The sequence below is a fragment of the Piliocolobus tephrosceles genome, chromosome 2 (assembly GCF_002776525.5).
Source record: "Piliocolobus tephrosceles isolate RC106 chromosome 2, ASM277652v3, whole genome shotgun sequence".
In the NCBI taxonomy this organism is placed as follows: Eukaryota; Metazoa; Chordata; class Mammalia; order Primates; family Cercopithecidae; genus Piliocolobus; species Piliocolobus tephrosceles.
The window spans coordinates 72,391,334-72,419,032 of record NC_045435.1 but is presented as its reverse complement, the minus strand read 5'-3'; the positions used below and the strand labels follow the sequence as shown (position 1 = coordinate 72,419,032).

Below are 27,699 nucleotides of genomic sequence, written 5' to 3'. Positions count from 1 at the left end.
TCCAGAATTATATTCGAGATTTGCCTGAAACATGGTATCTTTTTTTCTTCATTTTCCTTTTCAGAAAGAAGACATAGCTCATCCAGCAAGCCTTCTTTGGCCGTTCCTCCCACTTCAGTATTTTCCTTCTTCCCTTCTCTGTCCAAAAGCAAAGGAGGCAGTGCAAGTGGAAGCAACCGTTCTTCCAGTGGAGGTGTTCTTAGCACATCCTCATCAAGTTCCAAGTTGTTGAAATCACCCAAAGAGAAACTGCAGCTCAGGGGGAACACCAGGCCAATGCATCCCATTCAGCAAAGTAGAGTCCCCCATGGTAGAATGTGAGTATGGCCAAGAGGGTTTTTAAAGCTTACCTGCTGGAAATAGAGCTGTGTACACCAGTGGCATCCGAGAGTGCCTGTGAATAATATAAAAGAGAGCCCACTTGGGGAAGAATTCAAATGTATGTTATGTTGTTTCTTGATGTTTCCCTATCATGTCATAGGAAACTTTTCAGAGTTAGTAATAGCAATGATAATAAGGTTACTAATATTTATTGATCCATTCTTGTGTGCTAGCTGCTGAAACCTAACTGTGTGTATACTATGTCACTTATCACAACAACCCTATGGAATAGGTACTGTTACTATCCTCATTTTCCAGATGAGGGGAAGGAAGCTTCATGAGGTGGGGGAGTTTTGTCCAAGAAGGCCTCAAGTCACATAGGCCTGGATTTATGTCCCACTTCTGTCACTTCTTATCTTTAGGGGTTTGGGCAAGGCACCGTTTCTCTCTGAATCTAAGAATAACAGCCACTGTGCTGGGTTATTGAGAATATTCTAATTAATATATGTCTAGCACCTGGCATAGTGTCTGACCGTAAGAGACAGTTAATAAATGGATACTGGCACTCCTGCTACTGCTGCTGTTGGTAATAGTAATGATAAAAAGATGCAGAGATTCCTAGATGCCGCTGTAGAATTTTCTGGGATCTGCAGAGCAAATAGGGAAGCAGTGCTTCTTCCCTTCAGCCTTAGGTTCACATCACAGCAGTGATGAGGGAAGACTGAAGGAAGTTCACACCTTCCAGGCATGGCTTTGGCAAGTTTCTATGATCACTCAGTAGATTGGCAGGCTTCTTGAGGTCACGTGAGGGAACAGCCCTGCACTCCAATAGAAACATACTTCGCCTTGTTGGGGTATTCCTCAGCCAAGTGGCGGATGGCTTTTCTCAGGCTAACCTGCCCTTGGAGGGTATAGCACACATCATAGGTCCAAGATCTGGTAACCTGGTTAATCTCAGGGCAGGGTCCAGCACCTGCTGCTGCCTAAGGACCTTGCCAGCTGGGAGAGGATGTGACATCTTGCAGTCTCTCTACTGCTGTCAGGCTATTCCAGGTACAGCTGTTGGGGGCTGTTGGTCCTGGTTGCTAAGCCCCCGGCCCCTGTTCTTCTGTCAGAAGTACAGTACAGCAAGCTTGGTTTTTGTTCTGGTTGCTGTCTGAAAGCCAAAAAAGGTACCAGTGGTAGTGTGTAAGTCACTGGCCAGCTTAACAGCTGTTAGAGCACTGACTCCACTGAACAAAGTTTATACAACCACATTGATTCAAATCTTCTTTACTTAGAGCTAGGCCTTTAGATAGGAACCAGGCCAGTTGTTAGCTTCCTATCAATATTTTCAGTTTTACCAAGCAAAATGATAGTGTCAGTAAGATTCCAAGATTCATTCCTTTGTTAGTGGCACAGGTATTCCCTAAGCTCCTGTCATAGAAACATTTTTCAAGGACTGGAGAATTACCACTTTAGTGACACAACATATATTTATTAAACACTAGTCTCCCTTATTGACAGAAGCAAAGAACCTCTTCTTGGAGATATGTTATTAAGCATGTTTGAGTTCTCATAAGTCTTTAGTGACATTTATTGGAAATATTTGCTCACTCAGAAGTTAAGTTTGCTTTGATGAATCCTTTCTTACAAATGGCAGTCCTCAAAAGATAGTCTCCAAGGGTTCTGCAGATAGTCTTTGGTTCTTTTAGACCTTCTCATGTTTTGCTTCTTATAAAAATTGCATTGCATTGGGTATCAGGTCTAAGTCTCCCATTGACTCCTGTGTAAAATTTTTTGAAATGATAAAAACTCAGGCAAATTTGATGGTCCACTGAGGGTTTTGCCTCACCAGAAGGGCTTATAGGCTTAATATATATGAACCTTACTAACAGAATTCATAAGGAGCCTTCCAAGAGGCTGACCCTGTGCAGCGCTTGGGTAGGCCCAGGCTCTACCCTCATGCCTCTGGCTCACCATTCACCTGGGGGCTGCTGAGGCACTCAGTCACTGGTTTTCTCACTTTCTCCTATGACAGCATGACGCCCTCTGTGAAAGTGGAAAAGATTCATCCGAAAATGGATGGCACACTACTGAAATCTGCGGTGGGGCCAACCTGTCCTGCTACTGTGAGTTCCTTAGTCAAGCCTGGCCTTAACTGCCCCTCAATACCAAAGCCAACCTTGCCTTCACCTGGACAGATTCTGAATGGCAAAGGGCTTCCTGCACCGCCCTCTCTGGAAAAGAAACCTGAAGACAATTCCAATAATAAGAAATTTTTAAGTAAGAGATTATCAGGTAACTTCAAATTTTCTTTCTTCATAATGCTTCTCTATATAGAGAGAGCATTAAATGGGCATTCATGGGGAGCAAATCAACTGCAATCTAGAATTCTTATTTTTAAAACTGGTCACCTTCAGCTTTAGGAGGAAGTTCCTTAGTTGATGTGTTTGTTCTCTTCACTCTTGGTTTTTAAAGAACATGAGAGTGTATGTGTGTAGGTCATGTAAAAGTAGCTTTCTAGTGGTGTATTTCTGAAGGAAATAATACAGACTTAATATCTTTTCTGTCATCTGATGGCAGTAGTCACCCCGTCTTAGTGATGTTGCTGCTTTGTTGCAGCGCTCACGTGTTGTATATATATGTTATTTATTGATAATGTAGATTTTATTCTAGCTATAATTTATCTAACTGTTGATTTCTTCTATTTCCTTACTTACAAAATACATGGAGGAGAGTTTGTCAGGCCACATGTAATGCCTGTGTTCTTTTGACAGAAAGAGAGTTTGATCCTGACATCCACTGTGGGGTTATTGATCTCGATACCAAGAAGCCCTGCACCCGGTCTTTGACATGCAAGGTAGGTGGACTTCTGAAAGTCAAGCCAACTATCCTGATAAACATGGGTGACCGGGATGTACCACACTGCTCACAAAGTCTCTCTGACCCAGAGAGGATGCTCTGTGGATTGTTCTGAATTGTGTAGGTGAAGGAATAACTTGGAAGAAATCCTCAGACTGACAAAATGTGAAGTGTGTTGTTATAAATTACAATCTTGACAGAGGTTTTGTTTCTAATGAGCAGTGTTGTATCCACAGGAATAGTGTTCTTTCCAAGTCAGTCTGTTATTTTTAAAGACTTTTAATATTTCCATATGGAAATGTAATATGAGAGGCTACCCTTGACTGTGCTGTAAATTATACTGACTTAAAGCAAGTCCAGAAATTTCCTTTGCATGTGTATGAACATTTAACAAAGGTGTCACCCATGGTTCTTAAATTTTAAAGAACCACTTTTTAAAAAAATCTGTGACTTTGAGATAGCCCTGTTTTCTAGTTTAAAAAAAAAATTACTGCAAGCCAGGCATACCTGTAAGTCCCAGCTAGTGGGGAGGCTGGGGCAGAAGGGTTGCTTGAGCCTAGGAGTTTTGAGTCCAGCCTGGACGACATTACGAGACCCATCTGTTTTAAGAGAAAAAACTAGATAAAATACATAAATAATTTATACACAAGCTAAGAAAATGTAATGGTCTTCCTTTTTGCTCTGGGGTCTTCCTTATTTCCTTTAAAATGCCAGTATGTTAATAAGGTATATTTGCTGAAAAGTAAGGGTTATTGATGTGGGGGATGGCTTCAGGTCATCAGTGAACACCTCTACATAAATGAGCTTATGTGTTGATGTGCATTTCTCTGGAGAGTGTCCCCAGCTACCCCCAGAAAGGTTCAAGAAGCATTCAGAGTCACTGCTTTGAAGTATGTAATTTTAAAACCTTAGAGGGAGGGGGTAAAAATGATAAAAGTTAGCATTTTCTTCTAAAAATTAATAAAATGGTTAGTGTTTTATTTTAGATTTTATTAAAGTGTATTTGAATAAAGGACTTCAGGCCCTGCCCCAGGCCCCAACCAGTAGAGGCATATTACAATCTTCTGGAATGGGAAATTTTTAAGTAGTTCTTAACTTTAATTTAAGCTTCTAATTTAATTTTAGTGTATAGATTTTGTCTTACAACAGTGGTTCAGAACCTTTTTGGGGAAAAGGGTTGGTCAAGAGTGCCTTCAAATATCTCATTTAAAAAAAAAACCACGGTCCATCTTTCCAGAATAAAATAGTGCATATACATACACATTCTGAATTTTTATCTTGGATTAATGGACACCCCACCCCAAGCTCCATCCTTGGATTTCTAGGTTAAAAACTCTCTTAAAACAAACTGCTTTTGTTTTGTATAGGGTACTAATTGGACACACAGTGGTGTAGTCGGGGTGGTGTATGAAGATAGCCATCTGAGCTCTGTAGAATTATGTCAGTTTCAGCTGCCCCTGAGAGAATGTGTGAAAGCATGCCTCAACCCTGTCCACATCATGATCACAACTTGCCATTCTCCTTTTGCCTTCTTCCTGCCTCCCTGGCTCTCAGTAACATGGATTTCTCAGTAATATAGTACCTGTGGGCAATGAGGTTTGCTTTTCTCAAACCCAAGATGTTCTTTTTCAGTCGTTTACAAAGCGTGGCAGGGAACCACACCGTTTTTCTTTCTTTTAAATTTTACTGTGATGAGGACACTTAACTTGAGATCTCCTCTCGTAACAACTTGTCAAGTGTGCAAGACAGTATTGTTGACTGTGGTAGAATATTGTACAGCAGGTATCTGGAACTTGTTCGTCTTGCTATAACTGAAACTTTATGCTCATTGATTAGTAACTCCCTATTTCCCTCTCCCTTCAGCTGCTGGCGACCACCACTCTAGTCTTTGAGTCTGTGAGTTTGATTATAGAGCTCATATAAGTGGAATCATGCAGTGTTTAATCTTTCTGTGACTGAGTTATTTATCTTAGTATAATGTCCTCAAGGTTCATACTTGTTGTGGCATATAGCAGAATTTCCTTCTTTTTAAGGGCTGAATAATATTCCAGTGTATGTATATACTACGTTGCCTTCATCCAGTCACCTGTTGACAGACATTTATATTTTTTCTACATCTTGTCTATTGTAACTAGTACTTCAGTGAAAATAGGAGTTCTAATAGCTCTTTGAAATTCTGATTTCATTATTTTGGATAAATACCCAGAAGTGAGATTGCCAAACGTTTTTTTTTTTCCGACTCAAAATCTTCAAGGAGCTTGACTAACATTCTTCCTGTGCCTTTATTGCTAGGTGGACTGACTTTGAATGGGTCTGCATTTTTCTCCCATCTTCCTTTTCAAATGATATGTTCTCCCCTTGTCCTTCTTTAAGGGTGCAATTACACTCTGTGGCATTGGGCTAAGCCTGTTATTGCATTAATATGTCTTCAGACCCAGCTCGTTATGATATTGGCATAGAACTAGCAGAAAATGCAGCATCCACCAGGCCTGCCCTTTTACAGGATGCCTTGACTTTTTTTCATTGTTTAGTCAGTTCTTTTCCTTTTCCTTGCCTTCACTTTGGTCTGAATCTATTAAGCTCGGTAGGGCTAAACATGCCTGCGTGTCCCTACCCTGAGTGTTTCCCAAGTTGCTGCCAGGTGTCTTCTGTCTTAGACTTAGAACGTTATCTGTTCTCTTCACCATCAGGGGATTTGCTGCTTTTTGTTCCCATTACTCATTCTCTGTTGTCCGTCTGCCACCCTTACTGCCCCTCTTCACTTTTTCATCTGTCTAATATCCCGTCGAATTTCCCCTTTGCCTTCCATGCAGAGAGATTGGTGACTCCTGTAGCCTTTGTCCATTCACTCATTGTAGAACTTTTTATTACATACATCTGTGAGCACAGACCTCGCTCATTCTAGGTCCCAGGGAATAAAGGGTTTAGCACAATAACCACATGTTCCCTATACTTGTGGCGCTTACAGTCTAATGAAAGAGATGGAGATTATTGATCACCAAAATAAGTGTAAAATTACCACTGATGAGTTATAAAAAGATGAGAGGACTACATTATGAAAGCCTGCAAAAAGGGAGTTTGGCCAGGGAAGGCTTTCTTGCCATAGGAACATTGGGCTGAAATCAATATGATTTATCTGGGCAGAGAGGGATGGGAGAGGTAGGAGAGGTGGAGGAAACAATATGTGTGAAGGCTCTGTGACAGGGACAGAGCAAATTCTTTAGAACCTTAAAGCCAACCAGATGGCTGAACAGAAAGAGGGAGGAAGAGGTACGCGGGACCAAAGGAGCAGGGATCAGTAAGCGAGGATCTTAGAGTGTGCAGGGCCCCAGAGCCTAGTTACACAGTCAGTCTTTATCCTGTGAGCCTTGGGCAACCCCTATTGGATTTCTGTTTGGAATGTACTTCACAGCTCAGTGGAAACCCTACTTACTCTTCAAACTGAGCTGGGAAAATGTATCTGCCTGCTTTCTTCATTTGGCTGTACTGTGCTAGGCACTGGGAACATTCAAGCTGAGGAGAGGTTTATACATCTACTTGGAGAGACAGGCAGGTGGACCGGTAATGTTATATGTTCATTTGTTCTTTCAACACATGTTGGAGGGCCATTATTTTTATAAACTTTTTGTTCAGAGCATTTGAGTACCAGGTATTCTTCTAGATGCTGGTACAACACAAACAAAACAAAGTTCCTTGTCTTCATTTAGGTTGCTTTCTTATGGATATTTTTCATATTAAAGAAAATCAAGTAAAAATAAACACATTTATCTGTGCCAGGTTAGATTATTTAGGTAGACATAGTTGCGGTGTGTCTCGTAAGGAGGTGGGTTGTCTTATTCACCTGAAAATGGTAGTTAGAAGCATAATTCCCTTTTTAAGTCCCTAAAGTTGTAGCAAATATGCCAATACATTTGTATTATGTGTAGGGGTATGCATACATTTATTCTGTAATATAAAAGAAGGAAATGTAGGTAAATTCATGTATGTTTATGGATATGTGATTGGGGCCACTGTAGCTCATGTAAACTTGCCCGTTCCTCAGGATTAGCATCTCCTTGCATTTTTACAGACTGAGATCTCAGCAGTATGGAACGGTCAGGTTTAACTTGAGTAATTGGACTTGACTGCCGATAAGATTTGCCCAACTCTGACCAGTTTACACTGGTACATTCGACTGTATCTTCTGTTAGCAGTAGTATTAGGCTTATTTGTTTTGTTTTAATGCCAGTAACTATGAAATGTGTTTGGACTACAGGCACATTTTCTTATAAGATTTGCTTCAATCACAGGTTTGTATTGGTTGCCTTAAGACAAACACTGCCATAATTTGACTTTTCTTTTTCCTTTGTGTGCCCATTTCTTAATTTTGAAATTAGACATTGTCTGAAGACCCAGGGGTATTGTCCATCCCATTTCCTTGATTTCCATAGCCAGTGTCTGTCTATAGGGATTACTTTGTTTCCCTTCCTGTTCATAGCATTTCTTCTCAGCCTCATCTGTCCAGTGCTCCTTGGCTGTGGCAGTCTGTCTGCAGAATGCTTTGGGCCACTTTACGTTTTTACGTGGCATTTTCATTGGAATAGAGAGATGCAGTTGCATTGAATTTTTATTCTCTGGAAGTTACTAAAAGAACACTTTCTGATACATGTTTTATGGAATAATTGTTTCTTCCCTTTAACATTCAAAATTTTAAATGGTTCAAAGAGGGTTTTTCTAATGGAGTTGATAAGAGCCCCCAAATCCAAATTGCTATTGTGTCACGAAACACGAGTACTTGTCATATGGCACTAATGGTTGCACTTAGTTACATACCAGGTATCACCGCTCACATTTCTTCTTTCTTCTGATGGAAGTAAGATTTCCAGATTCTTCTGCATTTAGAGCCTAGAATGTATGCTTCTAGTCTAGCTAGGGAGAAAATATTGGGCTCTCAAGGTTTTTAGGTTATCAAATGCTGAGTACCCTTTCACTATGCTTATGGTCTAGGTTGCTTTTTTATTGGGAGTGGTGTTTGGGGATATAAGGCAGACCAAAAATTAATTATGAGATTTTTCAGTTTCTGTATTTTTTTGGTCCGCAGACACATTCCTTAACCCAGCGCAGGGCTGTCCAGGGTAGAAGAAAGCGATTTGATGTGTTATTAGCCGAGCACAAAAACAAAACCAGGGAAAAGGAATTGATTCGCCATCCGGACTCTCAGCAACCACCGCAGCCTCTCAGGGACCCGCATCCCGCCCCTCCTAGAACGTCACAGGAGCCGCACCAAAACCCTCACGGAGTGATTCCTTCTGAATCAAAGCCTTTTGTAGCTAGTAAACCTAAACCTCACACCCCCAGTCTTCCAAGGTAAGTCAAACCCTCCAACTCTTTTCTCCCACCTTCGGAGATGAGACTTGCACATACTGTAAAATCTCAGTATGGTCATGATGTTGAGAAACATATGTCAGGCTCACTGTGGAGATAGTTTTCTTAAGGGAGTTTTACTAGGAAAAAAAAAAAAAGAGGTTGAGTTCATCAGTAAGTTTCAACCAGGGCTTCTCTTGGTTGTAAATGCAAGCAGCAAAATAAAGCTAGAGTTATCTGCTCTATACTTGCTCAACATCAAGTGTCTCAACCCTGTTGACCAGGCAGAAATTGGTCCTTCCTGCGGGTTAGTGACAGGAACTCTTCACTGGCTTTGGCAGCAGTTTCCCTTTCATTTGTCTTTATATAGCAGTGGGAATTCTTGCTGGGGACAGGCATTCAGCCTCAGTTTTTACAGCATCCGTTTATCAATGTGTTTTTTCATTCATTCATTTGGGGCTTTGGCCCGAGCATGTATTAGCATTTTAGTAGCAAAGTAAACAGTGAATCAGAGTGTTTTAATGAGAACTTACACACATACCTCAGAGACAGTGATGGTGGAATAGGTGTGTGTTTGTGCTTATATATTGAACCAAGTTGAAGTAAAGACTGTACCTAGTTTCCAGAGGGAAGGGAAAAAAAAAAGGCGTAGAGAAAGAGGGGCTTCCATGTTAGCCGTTCATTTATTGGCAGCAAGAGCTTCTGCTGAGGAATGTGCCAGCCATCGGTTGCTATTGCTTACCATTTCACCCTCATGTGTCTGATCTTTAAAATGGTTGCATAAAGGTGGAAGCACCTCCCTCGTGGAAACCCAGGTGTCTGTTTGAGCCTGTCCCAACATGAGCTTTGTGGTTTCTATGCAGTATGCTGGAGGAGCTATCAGAGGAGGCTCCTCAAAGTGTGGTCAGGACCTGGCCAGAGATTCCTCCCCAAGTCCTTTCTTTGGTCATCTTCTCGTTGAAGTTCTTGCATCTAGAAAAATGTAAGCTTAATTCCAGAGGCCATTATAGGTGTAGGAAAAATACTGCCTTAAGTAAGAGGCTGTAGGCTATCCACATAAAGTGGTAATACCACCTTATTCTTGTATCACCTCCTATCTCTCCTAGGTTATCTTAGAGCACTTTGTGAATTACAGTCAGCCCTCTGTATCCATGGGTTTCACATCCATGGTTTAAACCAATTGCAGATTGAAACTATTTGGGGAAAGAAAAAATTGTGTCATACTGAACATGTATAGGCTTTTTTCTTGTCTCAGTATTCCCTAAACAATACATTACATAGCATTTACATTGTATTAGGTACTAAAAGTAATCTAGAGATTATTTAAAGTATACGGGAGGATGCGCATAGGTTTTATGCAAATACTACACCATTTTATATCAGGCCACTTTGTACATTTGTGGATTTCCAGATTTGGCTATCCCCGGGAGGTCCTGGACTCAATTCCCCATGGATACCGAGAGAAGACTGTGTTTCATTTATTGTCCTAGTAAACCAAATCCAGTTGAAATTTGAAGAGAAATCAAAGAATTCTGTTAAATTCCACATATATTTCCCCTTCTTTGGGGGAGAATAGAAGAGGGACCTGAACCACCCAAATGGCCATAGAAAGGATTCGTTCTAAGTTACCTTGATTGTATCTGGCAAACAGCTGAACTTAACATCCTACAGTTCAGAAGAGAGGTTCCTTTAATCCCAAGCCACCTGGATGGCATCTCTTTTCCCCCAGTGCTAGAGGTGGAACCCAGGCCCTCCCCTAAGTTGTTTTGGATACATTGTTGTATCTCAGTTAAGGTGGCTGATTCCCAGGTGTGTGATCTGATCGGTGCTGCACTTTCTACTCACCAAGGCCTCCAGGCTGCCCTGCTCAGCAAGGTGGGAGTGCCCCCATTGACCCTCCTCCAGTCCATGAGTCTCCACACCCTCCCCTGCCTGCCACTGAGCCAGCTTCTCGGTTATCCAGTGAGGAGGGCGAAGGCGATGACAAAGAAGAGTCTGTTGAAAAACTGGACTGTCATTATTCAGGTCATCATCCTCAGCCAGCATCTGTAAGTTCCACGTCCACCCCCGCGTTGACCCTCCCCACACAGCATGGACAGGGCACTGCAGGGGGGCGCGCCAGGGACCTTGGCATGCCCGTATGTGTGGGACGCGGTCAAGGTGTGAGAGAAGCTCAGAACAGGGTGCCCGAGAGGCAGCACGCACTCTGTATGGGGGACATCTCATGCTTTTTTCCCTTTTCTCTTCCATGACACTCAGGGCTAGGCATTGTCACTCTCATGCTTCACAGCCTCCGGTACTCAGAGGCAGTTCTGTCTTTCCTGATTAGCTCCTTTCCTGAAGGAGTGAGAACCCTGACTGGGCATGCCAGTGTGGGAGTCAGCAAGCACGCGGCTATGTTCTCTCTTGCAGTTTTGCACATTTGGGAGCCGGCAGATTGGAAGAGGCTATTACGTGTTTGACTCCAGGTGGAACCGGCTTCGCTGTGCCCTCAACCTCATGGTGGAGAAGCATCTGAATGCACAGCTATGGAAGTGAGTGCCTGTTGTTCTTGGGGAGAGGAGCTGACTTTACACAGTGCTACGTTGTCTTTTGTTTCCCGTGAGACTGATGTTATGAAGATATGCTTATCTAAATGAAGCTGGCCTATGGCCTTGAGAAGGTGCCTTGTCATTCATTCATTCATTCATTTGCTCCACAACTACGTATTGTTCTGGGTCCTGGGGTTCCAAGCAGAAGGACTCTCACGTGTATGGAACTCACAGTCTAGTTGGGATTGGCTGAGGGGAGAAAAAAACTAGTCTACAGAAGAATAAGGAGATGATAGCTTGTCCTAAGTGAGAGAATGGAAACAATAACAATCACCAAGACTTACTGAGAGCCAACTATACACCAAACAGCTTAGATATACTTAACATTCACAATTCTCTTGTCAGTTGACCATGATTATACCCTCCCCCACACCCCTGTTTCTTTGTGTGTGTGTGTGTTGTTGTTTTTTTTTTAATAGATGACAAAACTGAGATACAGTGTCATGCAGCAAGTTAGTGGTAGGGCCAGGAATTGAACCTAGAGGTAACATGTTTTCAAGTAAACAGCTGAAAATATACATGCCAGAGGGATTCAGGGAAAGCCTCTGTGAAGAGGCACATGGATGAGAAAGAGCAGTCACTGGGATGGTGGGGAGGAGTGGGTTCTGGGCAGAAGGAAGCACCTGTGTCAAGGTCTTGAGTCAGAAATGACAGCTTTTTGGAGAGATAGCAAGAAAGTGAGCATGGTACAAGATGAGGTCCAGGAAACCAGCAGGGGCCAGGTGACACTGAAATTGCTTCAAGGTAGAGGAGCCATGTGCTCCAGTTTGCAATTTAAGACACCTTGTGTGATATTATGTACTTAATGCTTCCCAGACAGGATTTTAAGTGGAAGAAGAGTTCCGTGGCCAAAAAGGTTTAACTCAGCCTTTCCTGTAAAAAAAAAAAATTGTGCTATTTTTTACTGCAGAACTTCTCAGAGCCTTTAATGGGCACTGTGCTTTGTAACACTTGAAGCAGGGAATGTCATGTATAATGTGGAATACGTCCCAAGGTCTTTTCACCTCAGAACCTTTCTTAGGGGAACATCTTGGAGAACTAGTATTCGGTGGGAGTGACTCGTGAATAGTAAGCTTTACTAAAGTGACTGTCCAGTAATCCCCAGGCCATCCCAGATCCTCTGTTTGGGCATCATTTACTAGGGCCTCCTTAAATGGACTCTGCCAGTACATTCATTTGCCTCCCTGCTTTGGTTTTCTAATAAAGTCAGACGCTGGTCAGAGGCCTTGGATTGTCTGCAACCCAAAGAAGCATCTCCATGATCATTAGTAGGACTTACATTTGTTTCCTTAGAGGACCAGATCCAGAGCACTGTTACTCTGCTTTTCTTTTTCATGTTTCTTTCTGGTTCTTGCTGGGTAAGAGGTTCTTCTTTATGAAGGAACATTGTCCCTGGCTAGACACAGAATCGGGACTGGTTTTGGTGGTTCTACAGGAGTTTTTCCACACCGGAACTCCCTAAGATACATGAAATCTCAACTTCATATTTCTTCCTACTACCCACTGGGACTTGGAAAGCACATTGAGCTCATGAAACTATGGGTTTAATGTACTCCTAGGAGTGTAGAATGGACTTCTGAATGTTTTATCCACATTATGTTGGTATGTGGCTTATGGCCAACAGTTTGAGCGAAGATAGTTTCAGTTCCTAGTGATTTGTATGGTGAGACTTTCCTCTTGATGTTGTGAACTTTTTAAAAAGTAGGATCATAAGGTCAACTCTCCTGTCTACTCTCCGTTCTGTCTGAAGGCTGCCTACTTGCTTCCAGGAAGAAGGAAACTGACCCTTTCCATTAGCATGACCACTGGTTTTTAAAAAGTCTACAGCAATAAGAGACGTGTTGCTCAATAATGAGCTGGCACATAGGCTTGGGGCAGATGAGACCTTGGTGCATGATGCCCCCCAACATAGGAGTGCTGGTAGCCTTTTCAGGCAGCCCTTGAGATTTGCTCTGGGGAGCTCAGCACTTCTCATCCAGAGAACTATTCTCACCTGGCATCTTTGAAGCCCTCAAGGAAACTTTCAAAGTGATCCAGGTCCCATCCTACTGGCTCAGCCCAAAATCCTTCCTTAGAGGGTTATTGTGGTGAAATTAGAGGTAAGTGAAGTGGGAATTGAGTATGAAATGAGTAAACTTCAGTTTGTGGAGTCTCTAGCCAGTGGTGAAATTAGACCAGCACTTTCTCTGCAGCATGGCCATAACCTGAAAGGCCACTGCCCACCTGTGATTTCTGTGAACTGCTTGTCCTCTGTTGATTTGGGACCAGTATCCCATATTCCCTAAGAAGGGGCTGGGATGGTTTTCAAAGGTTTTTGTTGGTGTTATTATTTTTTTAACTTTTTGAAATGGTAATACAGTCACTGGGCTTAGAAAAGGAAAAACGAGCCTGAGGCAGAAGAATGGCGTGAACCTGGGAGGCAGAGCTTGTAGTGAGCCTAGATCACGCCACTGCATTCCAGCCTGGGCGACAGAGCAAGACTCCGTCTCAAAAAACAAAGGAAAAACGAGTATAAAGAGGCATACATTGAAAATCCTGAGTCGTCCTGTCTCCTACATGCTTGTTTTCCACCCAGCCCCCACAGACGTTACTATTTTTTATGTATCTCTACATAGTTTATTTATGCAAACACAAGTCAGTATGAGTACATAGTGTTATTTTGCCTCTTTATACACAAAAGAGTAATTAACTACTTAAAAGAGCTTTTCTAAGAGGAACTTGTAATTGCCTCGGAGAGATGCACAACCTTCCCTGCTCTGGAAGGGAAGATTTGGTTCAAGGCAGCCTGGTCTTTAGGCCCTGGCTTCCTGAGCCACCTGGTGGTCATGAGAAGCCACTGCTCCCAGTGAGCAGAAGGGCTTGGACTTCATTTAGAGCAGGGATTCTGGATGCCCCAGAATCAGCCAGGGCCTTGCTGCCATACAGCTTCTGATGCAGTCGGAAGTCATTCTGGGGTGGGGCTCAGGAACTCAGCTTTCCTAACCAGCCTCTCAGGTAATTAATGACAGTGCCTGCCACCCTCCTCTATGAGTAGTGCGGAGAGCCTAGCCTCTCAATCTTAGTTCCACATTAGAATCCCCTGGAGAGATTTAGAAATTACTGATGTCTGTCCCCACTCCCCGCAGAGACTCTGGTGTAATCGGTATGGATGTGGCTTAAGCTCCACAGGTGACTGTAGTGTGCAACAGCTGGAGTTGAAAAGCACTAACATCAGGCCAGAGCTGCACCCTTGAATGGGGTTTTGGATTTTGTTTTTTGTTTTTCAAAACAGGGTGTCACTCAGTCGCCAAGGCTGGAGTGCAGTAGTGTGATCTCAGCTCACTGCAACCTCCACCTCCCGGGTTCAAGCGATTCTCTTGCCTCAGCCTTCTGAGCAGCTGGGATTACAGGTGCATACCACCATGCCTGGCTAATTTTTGTATTTTTAGTAGAGACGGGGTTTCACCATGTTGGCCAGGCTGGTCTCAAACTCCTGACCTCAAGTGATCCACCAGCCTCGGCCTCCCACAGTGCTGGGATTACAGGTGTGAGCCACCGTGCCTGGCCCGATGGGATTTTTAAAGCATTTGCAAATACTTGCAGTCATTAATTCATTTTATTAATAACAGTAGTCTTTAAAAGCATCTGGAAATCACCTGGGCAGAAGTCTAGGCCAGCTCTCTCACTGGGGTAGTGGTTGGGTCAGCCAGGGCTACTCTGTAAGTCAGGATCAAGGCAGTCCTGGCACTTGCCTTCCAGTCAGGTCTTTTTCTCTTCTGTCACCTCAGTTTAAATTCTGCCGAAGAAGTTTATGAAATTTTGTTACTGTCACATTTAACATTCAGAGCTAAAATAAAAGGAGACCCTCCCTGGTTTGAATTTAGACGGTTTCCGCATCCCCTGATAAATACCTTGCCCACACATTCTTAACAGAATCCATTGTTACAACATCATGCTGAATATCCCTTGATACTGTGGGGCTTTAGTCCCTTTTTCAGGCCAATAGTTATGACCTAGCAGTTGCTGTTAATTAGCTGCACCCTTCCTTTTCTCTCATTCATTCCTGAATTCTCTAAAAATTTATTCAGTGCCTTCTGTGTTTCCTGCACCGTGCTGAACACTAGGACTACAATGGTAAATAAGCTGGGGATGACTCTCTGCAGAGGATTTGGTGATTAGCAATCCGACACTTAAAGGATGAGCAGAAGTTGGGGTATTGGGTCGTGGCATTTTCTCAGAATATAGGGAACGGCTGGAAGCAGGGAACAGGGCATTGGGGGTGGGAGGTGGAGTTAGAGGCTGGGGTAGTAGCAGCGGGGAGTTGCACACATATAGTTACTCTAAGAGCCCCAGGAAGGCATTAAAGAATTTGAAGGAGAGAGGTGACAGAATTGGCTTTGTAGTTCAGAGTGATGGCTTTGATGTGGATGATTTCTCTGTGTCATAAGCAAAGAGGATGCCATCTGAAAGTCTCCGTGAAAGGCTGTGGTCAGTGTCATTCACTATCCTCTCATTTTTTCAGGAAAATCCCACCAGTGCCCAGTACCACCTCACCCATCTCCACACGTATTCCTCACCGGACAAACTCTGTGCCGACATCACAATGTGGAGTCAGCTATCTGGCAGCAGCTACCGTCTCTACATCCCCAGTCCTGCTCTCATCTACCTGCATCTCCCCAAATAGCAAATCGGTACCAGCTCATGGAACCACACTAAATGCACAGCCTGCTGCTTCAGGGGCAATGGATCCTGTGTGCAGTATGCAATCCAGACAAGTGTCCTCTTCATCCTCATCCCCTTCCACACCCTCTGGCCTTTCCTCGGTTCCCTCCTCCCCTATGTCCAGGAAACCTCAGAAATTGAAATCCAGCAAATCTTTGAGGCCCAAGGAGTCTTCTGGTAACAGCACTAACTGTCAAAATGCCAGTAGCAGTACCAGTGGCGGCTCAGGAAAGAAACGCAAAAACAGTTCCCCACTGTTGGTTCACTCTTCCTCCTCCTCTTCCTCCTCCTCCTCTTCTTCTCATTCCATGGAGTCTTTTAGGAAAAACTGTGTGGCTCACTCTGGGCCTCCCTACCCCTCAACGGTAACATCTTCCCATAGCATCGGCCTCAACTGTGTGACGAATAAAGCAAATGCGGTGAACGTCCGGCATGACCAGTCAGGGAGGGGCCCCCCCAGCGGGAGCCCTGCTGAATCCATCAAGAGGATGAGTGTGATGGTGAACAGCAGTGATTCCACTCTTTCTCTTGGGCCCTTCATTCACCAGTCCAATGAACTGCCTGTCAACTCCCACGGCAGTTTTTCCCACTCTCACACTCCTCTAGACAAACTCATAGGAAAGAAAAGAAAGTGCTCACCCAGCTCGAGCAGCATCAACAACAGCAGCAGCAAACCCACAAAGGTTGCCAAAGTGCCAGCCATGAACAACGTCCACATGAAACATACAGGCACCATCGCAGGGGCACAAGGACTGACGAACAATTCCCTCCTTCATCAGGTAGGAAATGGACTATGACCCCCATGGGAACGCCCATTTCCTCTCCCTTAGGATCTTTTGCCAGCTCAGAAATGTGTTTGGTTGGATTGGTTGGTTGGTTTGTAAACAGATATTCAGCTTCATGGTGTCTTAAAAAAAAAAAAAAAAACACAAAAAACAGTTCACAGCCATATGAAGGTAAAACAGGCTCTTCTGCCAGAATTTCTGGTGCCTTTGGAAGATGCTCTTCGGAAAAAAAGTACAGTAATGCGTTTTTAGTAGATAGAACCGCAGAAAACATCAGGCATGACAGCAAAATCATAATTGGAGGGGAGTCCCTTTATGAGATAGCTAATAATGTGTTATCCCAATGCTGTGAAGTGTGTGCCATTCAAGGCTTTAAGGAAGGAAACAGGCATTGTTTCCTGGATAGTGGTTTTTTAGTATGTTCCTCTGAGGAAAGCTGGGCTAAAATTAAACTGATCTAGAAAGGGGTGATTTAAGATTTAAAATGAGGGCCGGGCACAGCGGCTCATGCCTATAATCCCAGCACTTTGGGAATCTGAAGCAGGCGGATCACCTGAGGTCAGGAGTTCGAGACCAGCCTGGCCAACATGGTGAAACCCCCATCTCTACTAAACATAAAAAAATTAGCTGAGTGTGGTGGCGCACGCCTGTAATCCCAGCTACTCAGGAGGTGGAGGCAGGAGAATTGCTTGAACACGGGAGGTGGAGGTTCCAGTGAGCCAAGATCACACCACTGTACTCCATCCAGCCTGGGCAACGGAACAAGACTATATCTCAAAAAAAAAAAAAAAAAAAAATTATTATTTTTCCCTCTCAAAAGAATTTCAGATATTCTGGCTAAATCTCACCCCTTATTTTCTCTTCCCGTTTTTGAGGGAGGCAGGAAAAACAGGATTCAGTACGGGCATAGCAGAAGATTGAAATCTCATTCCAAGCTTATAGTTAAAAAGAAGTCTGCATATGAACCCATCAGTAGAGAAGTGGCTAAGTGGTTGTGGGATTCATAATTAACCATGACTTTCTCTCTTAGGCTGTATTTTTGTCTCGTCCCAGCTCTTCTGCCTGTTACTGACCTCACCTGTAGCTGTTTCTTCCAGCTTCCTTTGCTCTAACTTCCAGCTCATCTCTCATCTTGTTATTTTATTCATCAGGATATCTCCTCACCTTGCTTACGAACAGGAATTTCAGCAACATCACCCCAGAGCCCTGATTTAAAATGTGAGGCTCTTTTTCATGGTTTTTTTTCCCCTTCCTCGTCTTCAGAACTTAACTCAAATGCCAGCCAGGTTAGAACTTTTTCAGAAAATACCAAGAAGTTTCTTAGTATTTTCTTAGTGTGATATAATTTTCCTCTAATATTTGGGTGAATTAACACCCAGTGCCAAAGGTATGGGGAAAATATTTGTGAATTTAACCAGCTGCATACATTATGGGTTATTATGTGTTGTTTGGCATTCTGATCAGGGGATTCCTGGACAAATGAGAAGTGTGCTTTTCCTTCTTGGTTTATAGTTACTCATTACAGTTTATAAGCATAATAATCCAATATAAACACAGAAGACATGGTGTACCCATTATTCAACACACCGTCGTTGAGAGTAGAGTCCCCAGGAGACGTTATCCCCATGGGAGGGGCATCCCATTGTGCTGTAATGTCCATCTCACATCTGTATTAGTGAGCACACTGTCTTCATTTAGACAGGAGTGTAGATCTTAATGCCCACAAGTAACAAAAAAGACAGAAGGGGGCCAGGTGGGGCACAGCAGAGATTTGACAGTGCCTACTAGAAATAGGGCGACATGGAGCAGCTGCTTCCAGACATTTGTTACCAGCTTTAAAGAGAGGCTGCAGATCTGGACTTGCATGTGAAATTTAGTCGAGATATATGTGTGTACGTGTGTGTGTGTGTGTATATATATATATATACACACACACACATACATACATACATATATCCACATACATACACACACACATACACTTGTTTTTTTCTCTTCTTAAATCTGGTATAGCCTATGTATCTGTGGGCTATCTTTGGCTCATGACCTGCCATTTTGCCACCTTTGATTTTTACCATATAGTGGCACTGTGTCTTACTAGAACAATGCAGACAGCCTAACTTTGGGCTTTTTCCTTAAAATCAGTTTCCACTTAAATTTGTGTTTGAGAGAGATTTTCTCTGCAGAGGAATAGTTTTTTTTTTTATGCTGCACAAATCCTGGGGCAGGAGTGGGGGCGCTTGCTTAGAAATCAAAGGATCATTGAACCCCAAGAAGTGTTGCACATTTTTATGTCTTTGTTCATTTATCTTATAGCTTTCATAAGAATCTCAAAGGGACTCATGACCCCAAAATGCTTTAAAGAATGCTGCTGTTACAAAAGTAGGGATCTCTACTTGCTGTTCCTTGTGGAGCTGCCTTTATAACAAAAATAACTGGGCTAGTTGAAGTTTTCTAAACAAGGGGATGAAGAATGGGACATGCTAGGAAGTCTGGGAGATGATGGGGTTGGGTAGTGACCCCCAAGAGTCTGTTCATGGCCTCTGCCACCAAAGATGTAAAAGCCCACTGCGAATGCCAGAGTTTCCTCTCCCCCAGCACGGGCACTGCCTTGAGTGCGAACTGTCACACCGGTGTGTGCTAGCCCTTGACCTTGTTCCCTTCTCAGTTAACAACCTGGAATACCTTCAAGGACACAAAATCAGTAAATAAAACCAACAGGCAAACATAAGAGCCTTTTCTCTAAGCTAGAAACCCAGGCCTGCATCTCTTCTAGCCAGTTGTCTAGAAGTGAATCTTTGCAATGATTGTGCCCGGTAGTAGTGAAGGCATTTGAAAGCTAAGGCCAAATTCTATAGCTGACTGTTCCTGGTGTCACTCAGTCAATGGAGACTTTAGTAGTGTGCAGTCTTTGGAATATTCTTGTTTAGAATCAAGAGAGTGCAGTGTGCAAACGCTTACTTACCTTTTCATTATTTCCCCACCCCCTCTTCTTTGAAAGCCAAAGGCACGTCCCTGACAGCTGAAAATAGCACGGGGAGGAATAATGCGGACACTTTTGAGGACAAGTTACACCTCCACTCAGCACTCTGGACTCCACGATGCCTTTGAGTCTGTTTTCCCAACCTCCTGTGGGCCTCAAGGGTAGAAACCTGCCTGGCTGTTGTTTTAACAGAGGATTTCCCTGAAGCTATGTCTCTAGCAGTGAGTACTCATAAAGGACACTGGATCAAGTTCAGCCACCGAATTGCTTTTATCAGTGTTAAAGTGGTCTGGACTGCTTGTACCAATCTGTGAGAAGTTTTTGTTTTTGTTTTGTTTTTTAACTTGCAGTATATCACGGAGCCACTCTTCAAGTAGATTGGCTGGGCAAAAGAATGTTTTGGCAAGAGCGTTACTGTAGACCTTTCTCCCTCCTTCCTTTTACTACCTTTTTTTTTTTTAACACTGTCGTCTGTAGGTCACTCTCCAGCAGTTAGGCAACTTAACTGGAGACCAGAAACCTTCCAGAGGACAGAGGGCTGCATCCCGAGTAACCCTCTGAAGAAGGAAATTAGGCTTTAGATTTTGATAGCAGTGTTCCAGGAATGAAATACGGATGTTAGCCCAAGGCACCATGACAAAGTAGCCCAGCCTTTTGAAAGTAATTTGGGAAAAGAAACTGTCAGAAGTTTCTAACTTACAAACTGGTTTGAGATTTTCGATGCCCAGACAGCAAGTATAAATTATTTTGGAGACTTACTTTTCATGATACAAAAGCAATTCTGTGTGATTTTTTTTCTTTATTTTTTATTGAGAAAAAAAGGAAGGGAGGGAAGTTTGGAGAAGGGAAGGCCAAATTGGGTCGGGGGAGGGTGGGAATGAGGAAGTTAAAATCACTATAGGGAGAAAAAACTCTTTTCAAGATTTCCAAAGAGAAGAAATTTTCTTAATCCATTAAGTTTTCATGGTAAACAGTATGTCAGATTGGGTTGGTTGTCCTACCTAGTCTATTTTTGAAAGTCACCTTTTCAAGTGACATTATTAGATACACTTAAATGTTTCCAAGGCACTCTCTGCATTACCCTTGTTTTCCTCTTTGGATACTGTCCTGGGACTAAATGTAGGTTTCCACTTCAGGCACTTCTGGCATTGTGTGTTTTTGTATGCACTCCCCTTCATGCCACTCCAGATGTTTCTTTGGATGTGGTTGGGGAGGAGAGCAGACACCAAGGGAAGGGAGTTGGAGAACATGTAAGTCCCGACCTGAAGGTCTTTTGTGATGTGTGTATAGGATTGCCCTGACCCACACCCTCCTTTCTTGGGATTATACCAGCCATCTTCCTGAGAGTTTTGGAGCCCTCTAGGATATTTTTTCTAGTACCCCAACCCTAAAGAAAGACCTTAATATGTTAAAACAGCATTGCTTGGAGAAGGTGTCATTGAATTCGGGTATGAGCCGGAGCCTTTAAATGGGTGCTTCCACCACTACAGGCTTCTGACACGAGAACCAGGCACTGTTGCTTAGAAAAACACACAAAGTTGCCGAACACAGGGTAAAATTTCCACAGCACTGATCGTTGCCCTGGCCAGGGCCTGGTGAGAGCCAGTCAGTACATCCCTTTTTCCCTACAGTTCTTGGGTTTCAAACTTCAGTTTCAGGGAATTTCAAGTCAACAACAGGTAGAATGAATAAACTTGGTTACCAGCCTAATAATGTGAATTGCTACAGAATTATTCTTATTACGTAAGAAAACAAAAACCTTATGCAGATACTTTAGCTATAAATTGATGTAAAATACTGATTTTTTTAAAGGAAGGAGAGAACAGTATCTTGTTCAATTATTATGCAATCAGTAAATGTTTTTAAAATGATACTACAGGAGAGCTTAGTAAGGAGAGGGCATGGATGGGCCAGTTTGGCATAGTTAGGATAAATCAATGTGGTTTCCATCCCAGTCGGGGAAGAGAGAGGAGGTGAGAGGGAATCAGAACGTACCTGTTGATTCCTTGGTGACAAGTGCAATGGGGTATGGGTAGAATTTATTTTCAGAGCCAAGAGGACTTGATGGTTATAAAGTTGCCTTTAGCAATGGAATTTACAGATAGATCATGTTGTTCCGAAAGATGTGAATAGGATCCATGATAACAAGTTGATTCAGAACAATGTAGATATTTAGATTAGCAAGTATTGAACATTTGATTTCTTAGACTGAGGTTTTAATTGAATTTCATTATGTCTCCCGGTAATACACAGAGTATCGGGATTAGGAAATTAGCCATTTTGGATTCTGCCTGCCACAAACAGACCTATTCTAAACAGTGCTATTAAATTTTAGACTGTTCAAATATTTTATTTTCTCCTACAACTACTTTTTATGATGATGAACAATTAAGACCATTTAAAACACGGGAGTACAAGTATTTTTTTGAATTAAATTAACTTGCAAAAACCAAATTTGCAGTGGTTGGGTTGTTTCTAGACAGACTTTGGTATCAATTTAAAACCAAGATAATTTTTATATTCTTTCCAATAGAATTTCATGACAACTCCTGCAGTTTTCTTAACCTACAAAAAAAAAAAAAAGTGCTGCAATGATGAACAAAGAATTATACAAAACCTACTTTTGTATCTTTATTTTGGAATTTCTTGTTCTATTATAAATATGGAAGTATCCCTATTTCAGAAGACATATTTTGTTAAAAATGAATTGTACATATTTAAATATGTATTTTTGCACAGGTCTTTTTTTCTGATATCCTGTTTTGGTACAATTGAGATCATCTAGTATTTATTTATTAATTAATAAAAGTAAATACCTTTTTATAATTTGAAGTGGTTCACTGCCAAGCCAATAGTTCTAGAACCTGCCTCCTTTACAGTTTTAAGGGATGCCTCTGTTCTGTGAAAAGTCTTTGTCCCTTTTAGTGTCTCGGGAGTGGATTCATACAGATGAAGTGGGCATTGCTTCTTCCTGGTTGCCTGGTTTCCCGATAGACTACATGTAACTAAGTGACACACTGCTTTTCTTTTGTTAGTATTTTATGTGTGAGAGTGTGTGATTGCGTGTGTGTGTGTGTGTGTGTGTGTGTATACTCTGAGCACATGTGATGTGGTTTAAAACTAATGGAAAAAACTGAAAAGTGCCTGAACCTAGTTTTAAGCTTAGACAGAATCTCTTTAAAAAGACTTGAATGTTCAGTTGAACTTTTGGAGTTTGCTTTTTTCCACGTAAATATTGTTTCTAAAATTTTAGGGGAGGAGTTGAAAACCACCCATGCTGGTAATTTTATAAGGTATTTTAAAATTAAGACCTTTTGGTTCGTAGTAATTCAATTGGTGATGGATTGCCTGGTGGCACCAAGGGTTGCAAATCTTTTTGTCAGCCAGCAACTTACACGGTGTGTCCGTTTTGTTATTCACTCGTGAAATACAATTTAAAATAAAATATTTAAAATATTTTGTATTCCAAAAATATAATACAAATAAGTACCTCTGAGAACATGAAAAAAATGTATAATTTGAAAAATGTAACTTATAAAGGCAGCTGTCTTCCTGTAAGAGTTCTGTTGCCAAGGAATTTCTTAATGTCGCTCATTCTGTCCAGGGGGTTTGGGGGGATTGGGCTTTGAAAAAATATTGTTAAAAAGTTTGTTTAGCAGAAAATAATCATTTTTACATTTTGTGCAAAACATTTTACATTTTCAGATCATTTAAATGAGCACTACATACTGTCAGTGTGAATGTAGGGCCTTGAAAGCATTTTGCTTTTTTTTTTTTTTTTTTTTTTTGAGCTTGGTTATAAAAGCAATCTCCTGTGTTAAAAACGTGTGAATAGTTTGGTAATTTGTACACATAATCAAGAGCATCTCAGCTGGACTTTGTGTTGGCTGCTGTATAGAACATGAACAAATGTCAAGGGATAGAAAATTACTTTGGATATTTAAAAGAGAAGAAATATATAGTCTATTTGTTTTGTAACAAGTTTCTGTAAATAAAATAATTTATACTATTTATAAGAAAAGGTTGTGCTTTGCTTTATAAGAAATTAGCTTGTGGAACAAACATGTTACTTAACGGGCAATAAAATTAGGACTTCTCAATAAATAAGGTTGGCTGCATGAAATATTTTACATGTTTCTGCCTCGTTGTGATACTAAACCCTTTCAGTCTACTCTGACTTTTCATCACTTTTGGCATTGAACACCCTTGTGAAGCCCCTTTACTTTAGCCTCCCTGTTGTATAAGCTAAATACTTCTAAGACCGGAGAATGTTTCCATTTGCGGGCCCAAAGCTTTGCCTTGGATAAATTAGCAACTGTGTAAACAGTGAACAGGGCTGTATTCTGGCCTTGCATGTTTGTGAAGGAAACGAGGGAGTTGATGGATTGAGCAACACATTCTGTTTGTACTTAGGTGCAAAATTGATGACATGTAGTTTTGATTTAAGATAAGCTTTTTATCCAGACCTAGTGTAATCTCTTCCTTTTACATACCTCCCTTACTGGCAATACAAGTGCATTTTAGTATTATTTGGAACACAGCATAATCATTTACCTCTAGAAATCCAGACATTTGTACTGTTTGCAAATCATTCTGATAAATTATTTTTGTTGCTTAAAATAAGAGGAGCAACTGCTTTGTATATTAGCAAAAATGTTCATACCTGATATGAAAGAGTCATGTTGGCTTCAGTTCCTACTGCCCTATGGACTTCCCATTCCCTCCTTACTTAAGTCAGCCACTCACTCAGTACTTCCCACAAATCTAATCATGAGGTGCTCTCTGTAGGTAAATCCTTTCACCATGGATGTCCTCAAACCTCCCAAGAAAAGGTTCAACTGCTAAGTCAATCTCTTACCCTTTTTAATTCCATTCCCTTGCAGGTATCCCGGCCCTGCATAACAAGATGATCTCAACTCAAGGAAAAGGGTTTAGCAGTGTTGGATCTTGGCATATGTGGGATTTCACCAGGCAGAAAGGCAGACAAGAGTAAGATTCTAGGCAGATGGAGCAAATGCATCGAACATGGGTATGAAGATGTTGAGGGATAGAGAATAATTCTGCAGGAATTCTGCTGGATGGAAGGGCCTTATAGGGTTAGAGAAGCTGGTGTCAGACTGTCAGGGACCTTGAATGTCATGGGGCCTCATCCAGGAACACATGGGATCAGGCTTAGATTAACCCAAATGTAACTGTCAGAGCCCAGAGATATTTCATGGTCCAGTCCTAGCACCGTGCAGCTGCCAGAAGTCAAAGCCATTCAAATCTGTACTGAAAACTTTGGAAAATCAAAGACGCACTTAAGTCTCTTTCCCCATCTCTTGAATTCTCACTCTCTTTTGCCTCAAAGATCTGTCTTTACCTGCCCCTGTCCCCAGTCCTAACAAAAAGCACTCCCGTAAATCAAGTCTAAGTTGCTCTCCCTTCTCACTCCTTTCTTAGTCTCCTCTTTCTTGTAAGAAGTTCTTGCTTCTGTTGTTAATGGAAGTTAATTAAAGTAGTCTTTCACTTTGTAAGGCTGTAATTCTTGGCACTTGTTATCCTCATTTTCTACATCCAAAACCCGTGAACTAGAATATCTCTTAGGAGGTAAGGAAGAGTGAGGCTATCAGCCAAAGAAAAAGACTCCAGAGGGAAGGGGAGAATCACTTGTAATTTAATACTTTGTCAAAAAAACATCTCTGCCACCTATGGCCCCCCAGTAACAATGGAAGACAGAATCAACAGGTGAGAACCTCGGACAAAAATAAGTTACAAAGCTGTTGTAATCCAGGTAAGAGCTATTAAGTTTCCAAACTAAAGCTGACCATGAGGATACCTGATACTGATTTCAGAAATCTTTTACAAGTAGAACCAACAGGCCTTGAGGTCTAATTCTATTCAACATTAAAGGGAAGAGTAAGTCTAAGAAGACTTCAGGTTTTTAGCTTGGCCAAACCAATTGAACTTTAAGTGAAATGTGTGATATGGCAATAGAGAAGGAAAAAGACATAATGATAGATTTGAGCTGCTGGTGGGAAATTGTGGTTTAGTGCCCAGCTGGCTGTACAGGCTGGATGGACCTTAGGAGGGAGGTTTGAGCTGGAAAATAAAGATGGAGAGTTGTCTTTCACTTTTAGATGATCAATGAGGTCATAAGGGTAGATGAGTTTACCTGGGAAAATTAGGTAGCTATTCGATTTGGCTTATTATGTTAAAATAATACTTCTCTAGTTAAGTACTTAATAAACCCGACACTGTGCCAAGTTATATATATCCATATCCTCTCTTTTACGAAGCCCTCATAGGGCAGGTATTTTGATTCCAATCATACTGATGAGGAACTCCTAAGAAGGTATCTTGCTTAAGGTCCCATGACAAATAGGTGGCAGATCCAGGATAATTCAAGCCTCTCAGAACAGTGATTCTTAATTTTTCCCCTCAGGCTCCAGGAATCACATGAAGTTATGGATCCTGTCTGACCAAGGCACAGGCACAATACATTTTTATATTCCGCCTCCAGGATATCACAAACCTGAAGCCCATCCTCCATGGCCCAGAGAGAAAACCCAGGACAAGACCTTGGAGAAGACTATTTTCATGAAGACAAATGGAGAAAAGCACTAGAGTAAAAAGAGAGGTAAGGAAAGGCAGAGAAGGGTGAGATTGAGATGGTTACAGGGTTAGAAGTTTAGAGTCGATTCCATTATAATTAGCAATGCCATCTACCCATTTAGGTAATGTTTTATTATCCTGCTGTTTAGTCCAGGGTAACTGGAACAGCATGTATTGGTTGGGTGGAAAAGTTAGAACTTGGGCAGGGAGATTGCCAAAGAATTGAGAGTATGAGTGAAGATGTGACTGAGTGATTGATGATGGTCTGAACTGGGTATTCAGGGAAGAGAACTGGAAGCCCACCATGTAGAATCTATGCAGGTGCTCTTAAGACACTGGTTTGATTGGAATTACCTTCTTGTTAGATCTTAGGAATCTCCTTCCAGGTAACTTTTTCTATGATTAGACAGTTGATTTGTTCAGGGTCACAGAGCAAAGTCCACATTCAATTCCATGTGGCCAATAAAAGTGAGGGGCTACGGGGCGGGATCCAGGGGCCAGAGTTATCAGAGTGATACAGCACTTTTAGGAATAGGACAGGGAATGAAGGAATTGGAATTCCAGTATTATTTTCAAAAGCAGAACTGGCCAGATGTGCTTGTGATTCCTGGGTGGAAACTATGGCAGTGGACAGAAGCAGCATGAAGGAAAAGAGCACTGGAATTCAGGTTGAGGAACTGTGAAGCCAAGGGTGTTGTATAGGTTGTCCATTTCAAATTAGTTAGGGTTGGGAGGAAGACTGAGGCAGCTACTTGGTTCTGGGATGATCTGCATGGAAGAGGGCAGAGTGACTTGGAGATGTGTGATTGAGGACAGTGAGCACAGTGAGTTGATGGTGTTGCTGGGTTGTAAGCAGCTTCAAAGAGATGGCATTTTGGAAGAAGGTAGAAACATAATGGCCAGGAGAACAAGCAAAGGACTAGGAAACATTGAACTGAAGTGCATATGAATAAACAATCTCTAACCCAGAGGGTTTCAAGAAAAGCAGAGTCCTCAAAAATCAAAGGTAGAGTTTCCCCACATTGATATTATACGAACAGTACTTTGGAAAAGCACAGGTCTCTGGTCATCTCTAAAAGGCAAGGTTGGTAAAGCTGTCAAGGTGCCACCTGCTGGTAGTCTTAACTAAATGGTCCCTTCAAGGGAAAGGGGATATATAATGGTTGGATTAAAGGCTCATCATTGAATAGCAAATTGTCCCTCTTGTTTCTTAAACCCAATTTGTACAGGGAAAGTTATGCCACTGTAAGAGATTTTTAAATGAAAAAACAGTTACACCCTCTGACCATGTATGTCAAGGTTAAAATGGCCTGGATCAGATTGTCACAAATTCCTGATAGCCTTTATATTCCTTCAGAAACACAAGCATAATGCAAATCTGTGGCTCTATAGCTTTGAAACCAAAACTAGTGATTGTCAGAGCTTTTCATGTTTTCCAGATGAGGATTTTACCTCACTGCCCCATTGCCATTGTGGAGGCACATGTTTATTACCAGCAACTACAAGTTTATGTAGCATTGGGAAGGCCAGGGATTAT

At 42.0% G+C, this 27,699-nt stretch overlaps 1 protein-coding gene across 15 annotated transcripts in view; it reads left to right on the top strand.

The window, feature by feature from the left end:
- The window catches only part of ATXN7 (ataxin 7), a 159,252-nt gene that overhangs the window by 117,649 nt on the left and 13,904 nt on the right, over positions 1–27,699 (top strand). For 9 of the 15 annotated variants that reach the window (XM_023200432.3, XM_023200437.2, XM_023200446.1 and 6 more), the window contains 8 exons: positions 65–317; positions 2,342–2,601; positions 3,081–3,163; positions 8,246–8,511; positions 10,358–10,556; positions 10,921–11,042; positions 15,601–16,579; positions 17,737–19,579. In XM_023200432.3, the coding sequence (XP_023056200.1) occupies positions 65–317; positions 2,342–2,601; positions 3,081–3,163; positions 8,246–8,511; positions 10,358–10,556; positions 10,921–11,042; positions 15,601–16,579; positions 17,737–17,925 (2,351 nt within the window). In that variant the 3' untranslated portion in view covers positions 17,926–19,579. The other 6 variants (XR_004228847.1, XR_004228845.1, XR_004228846.1 and 3 more) reach the window with 5 other exon arrangements.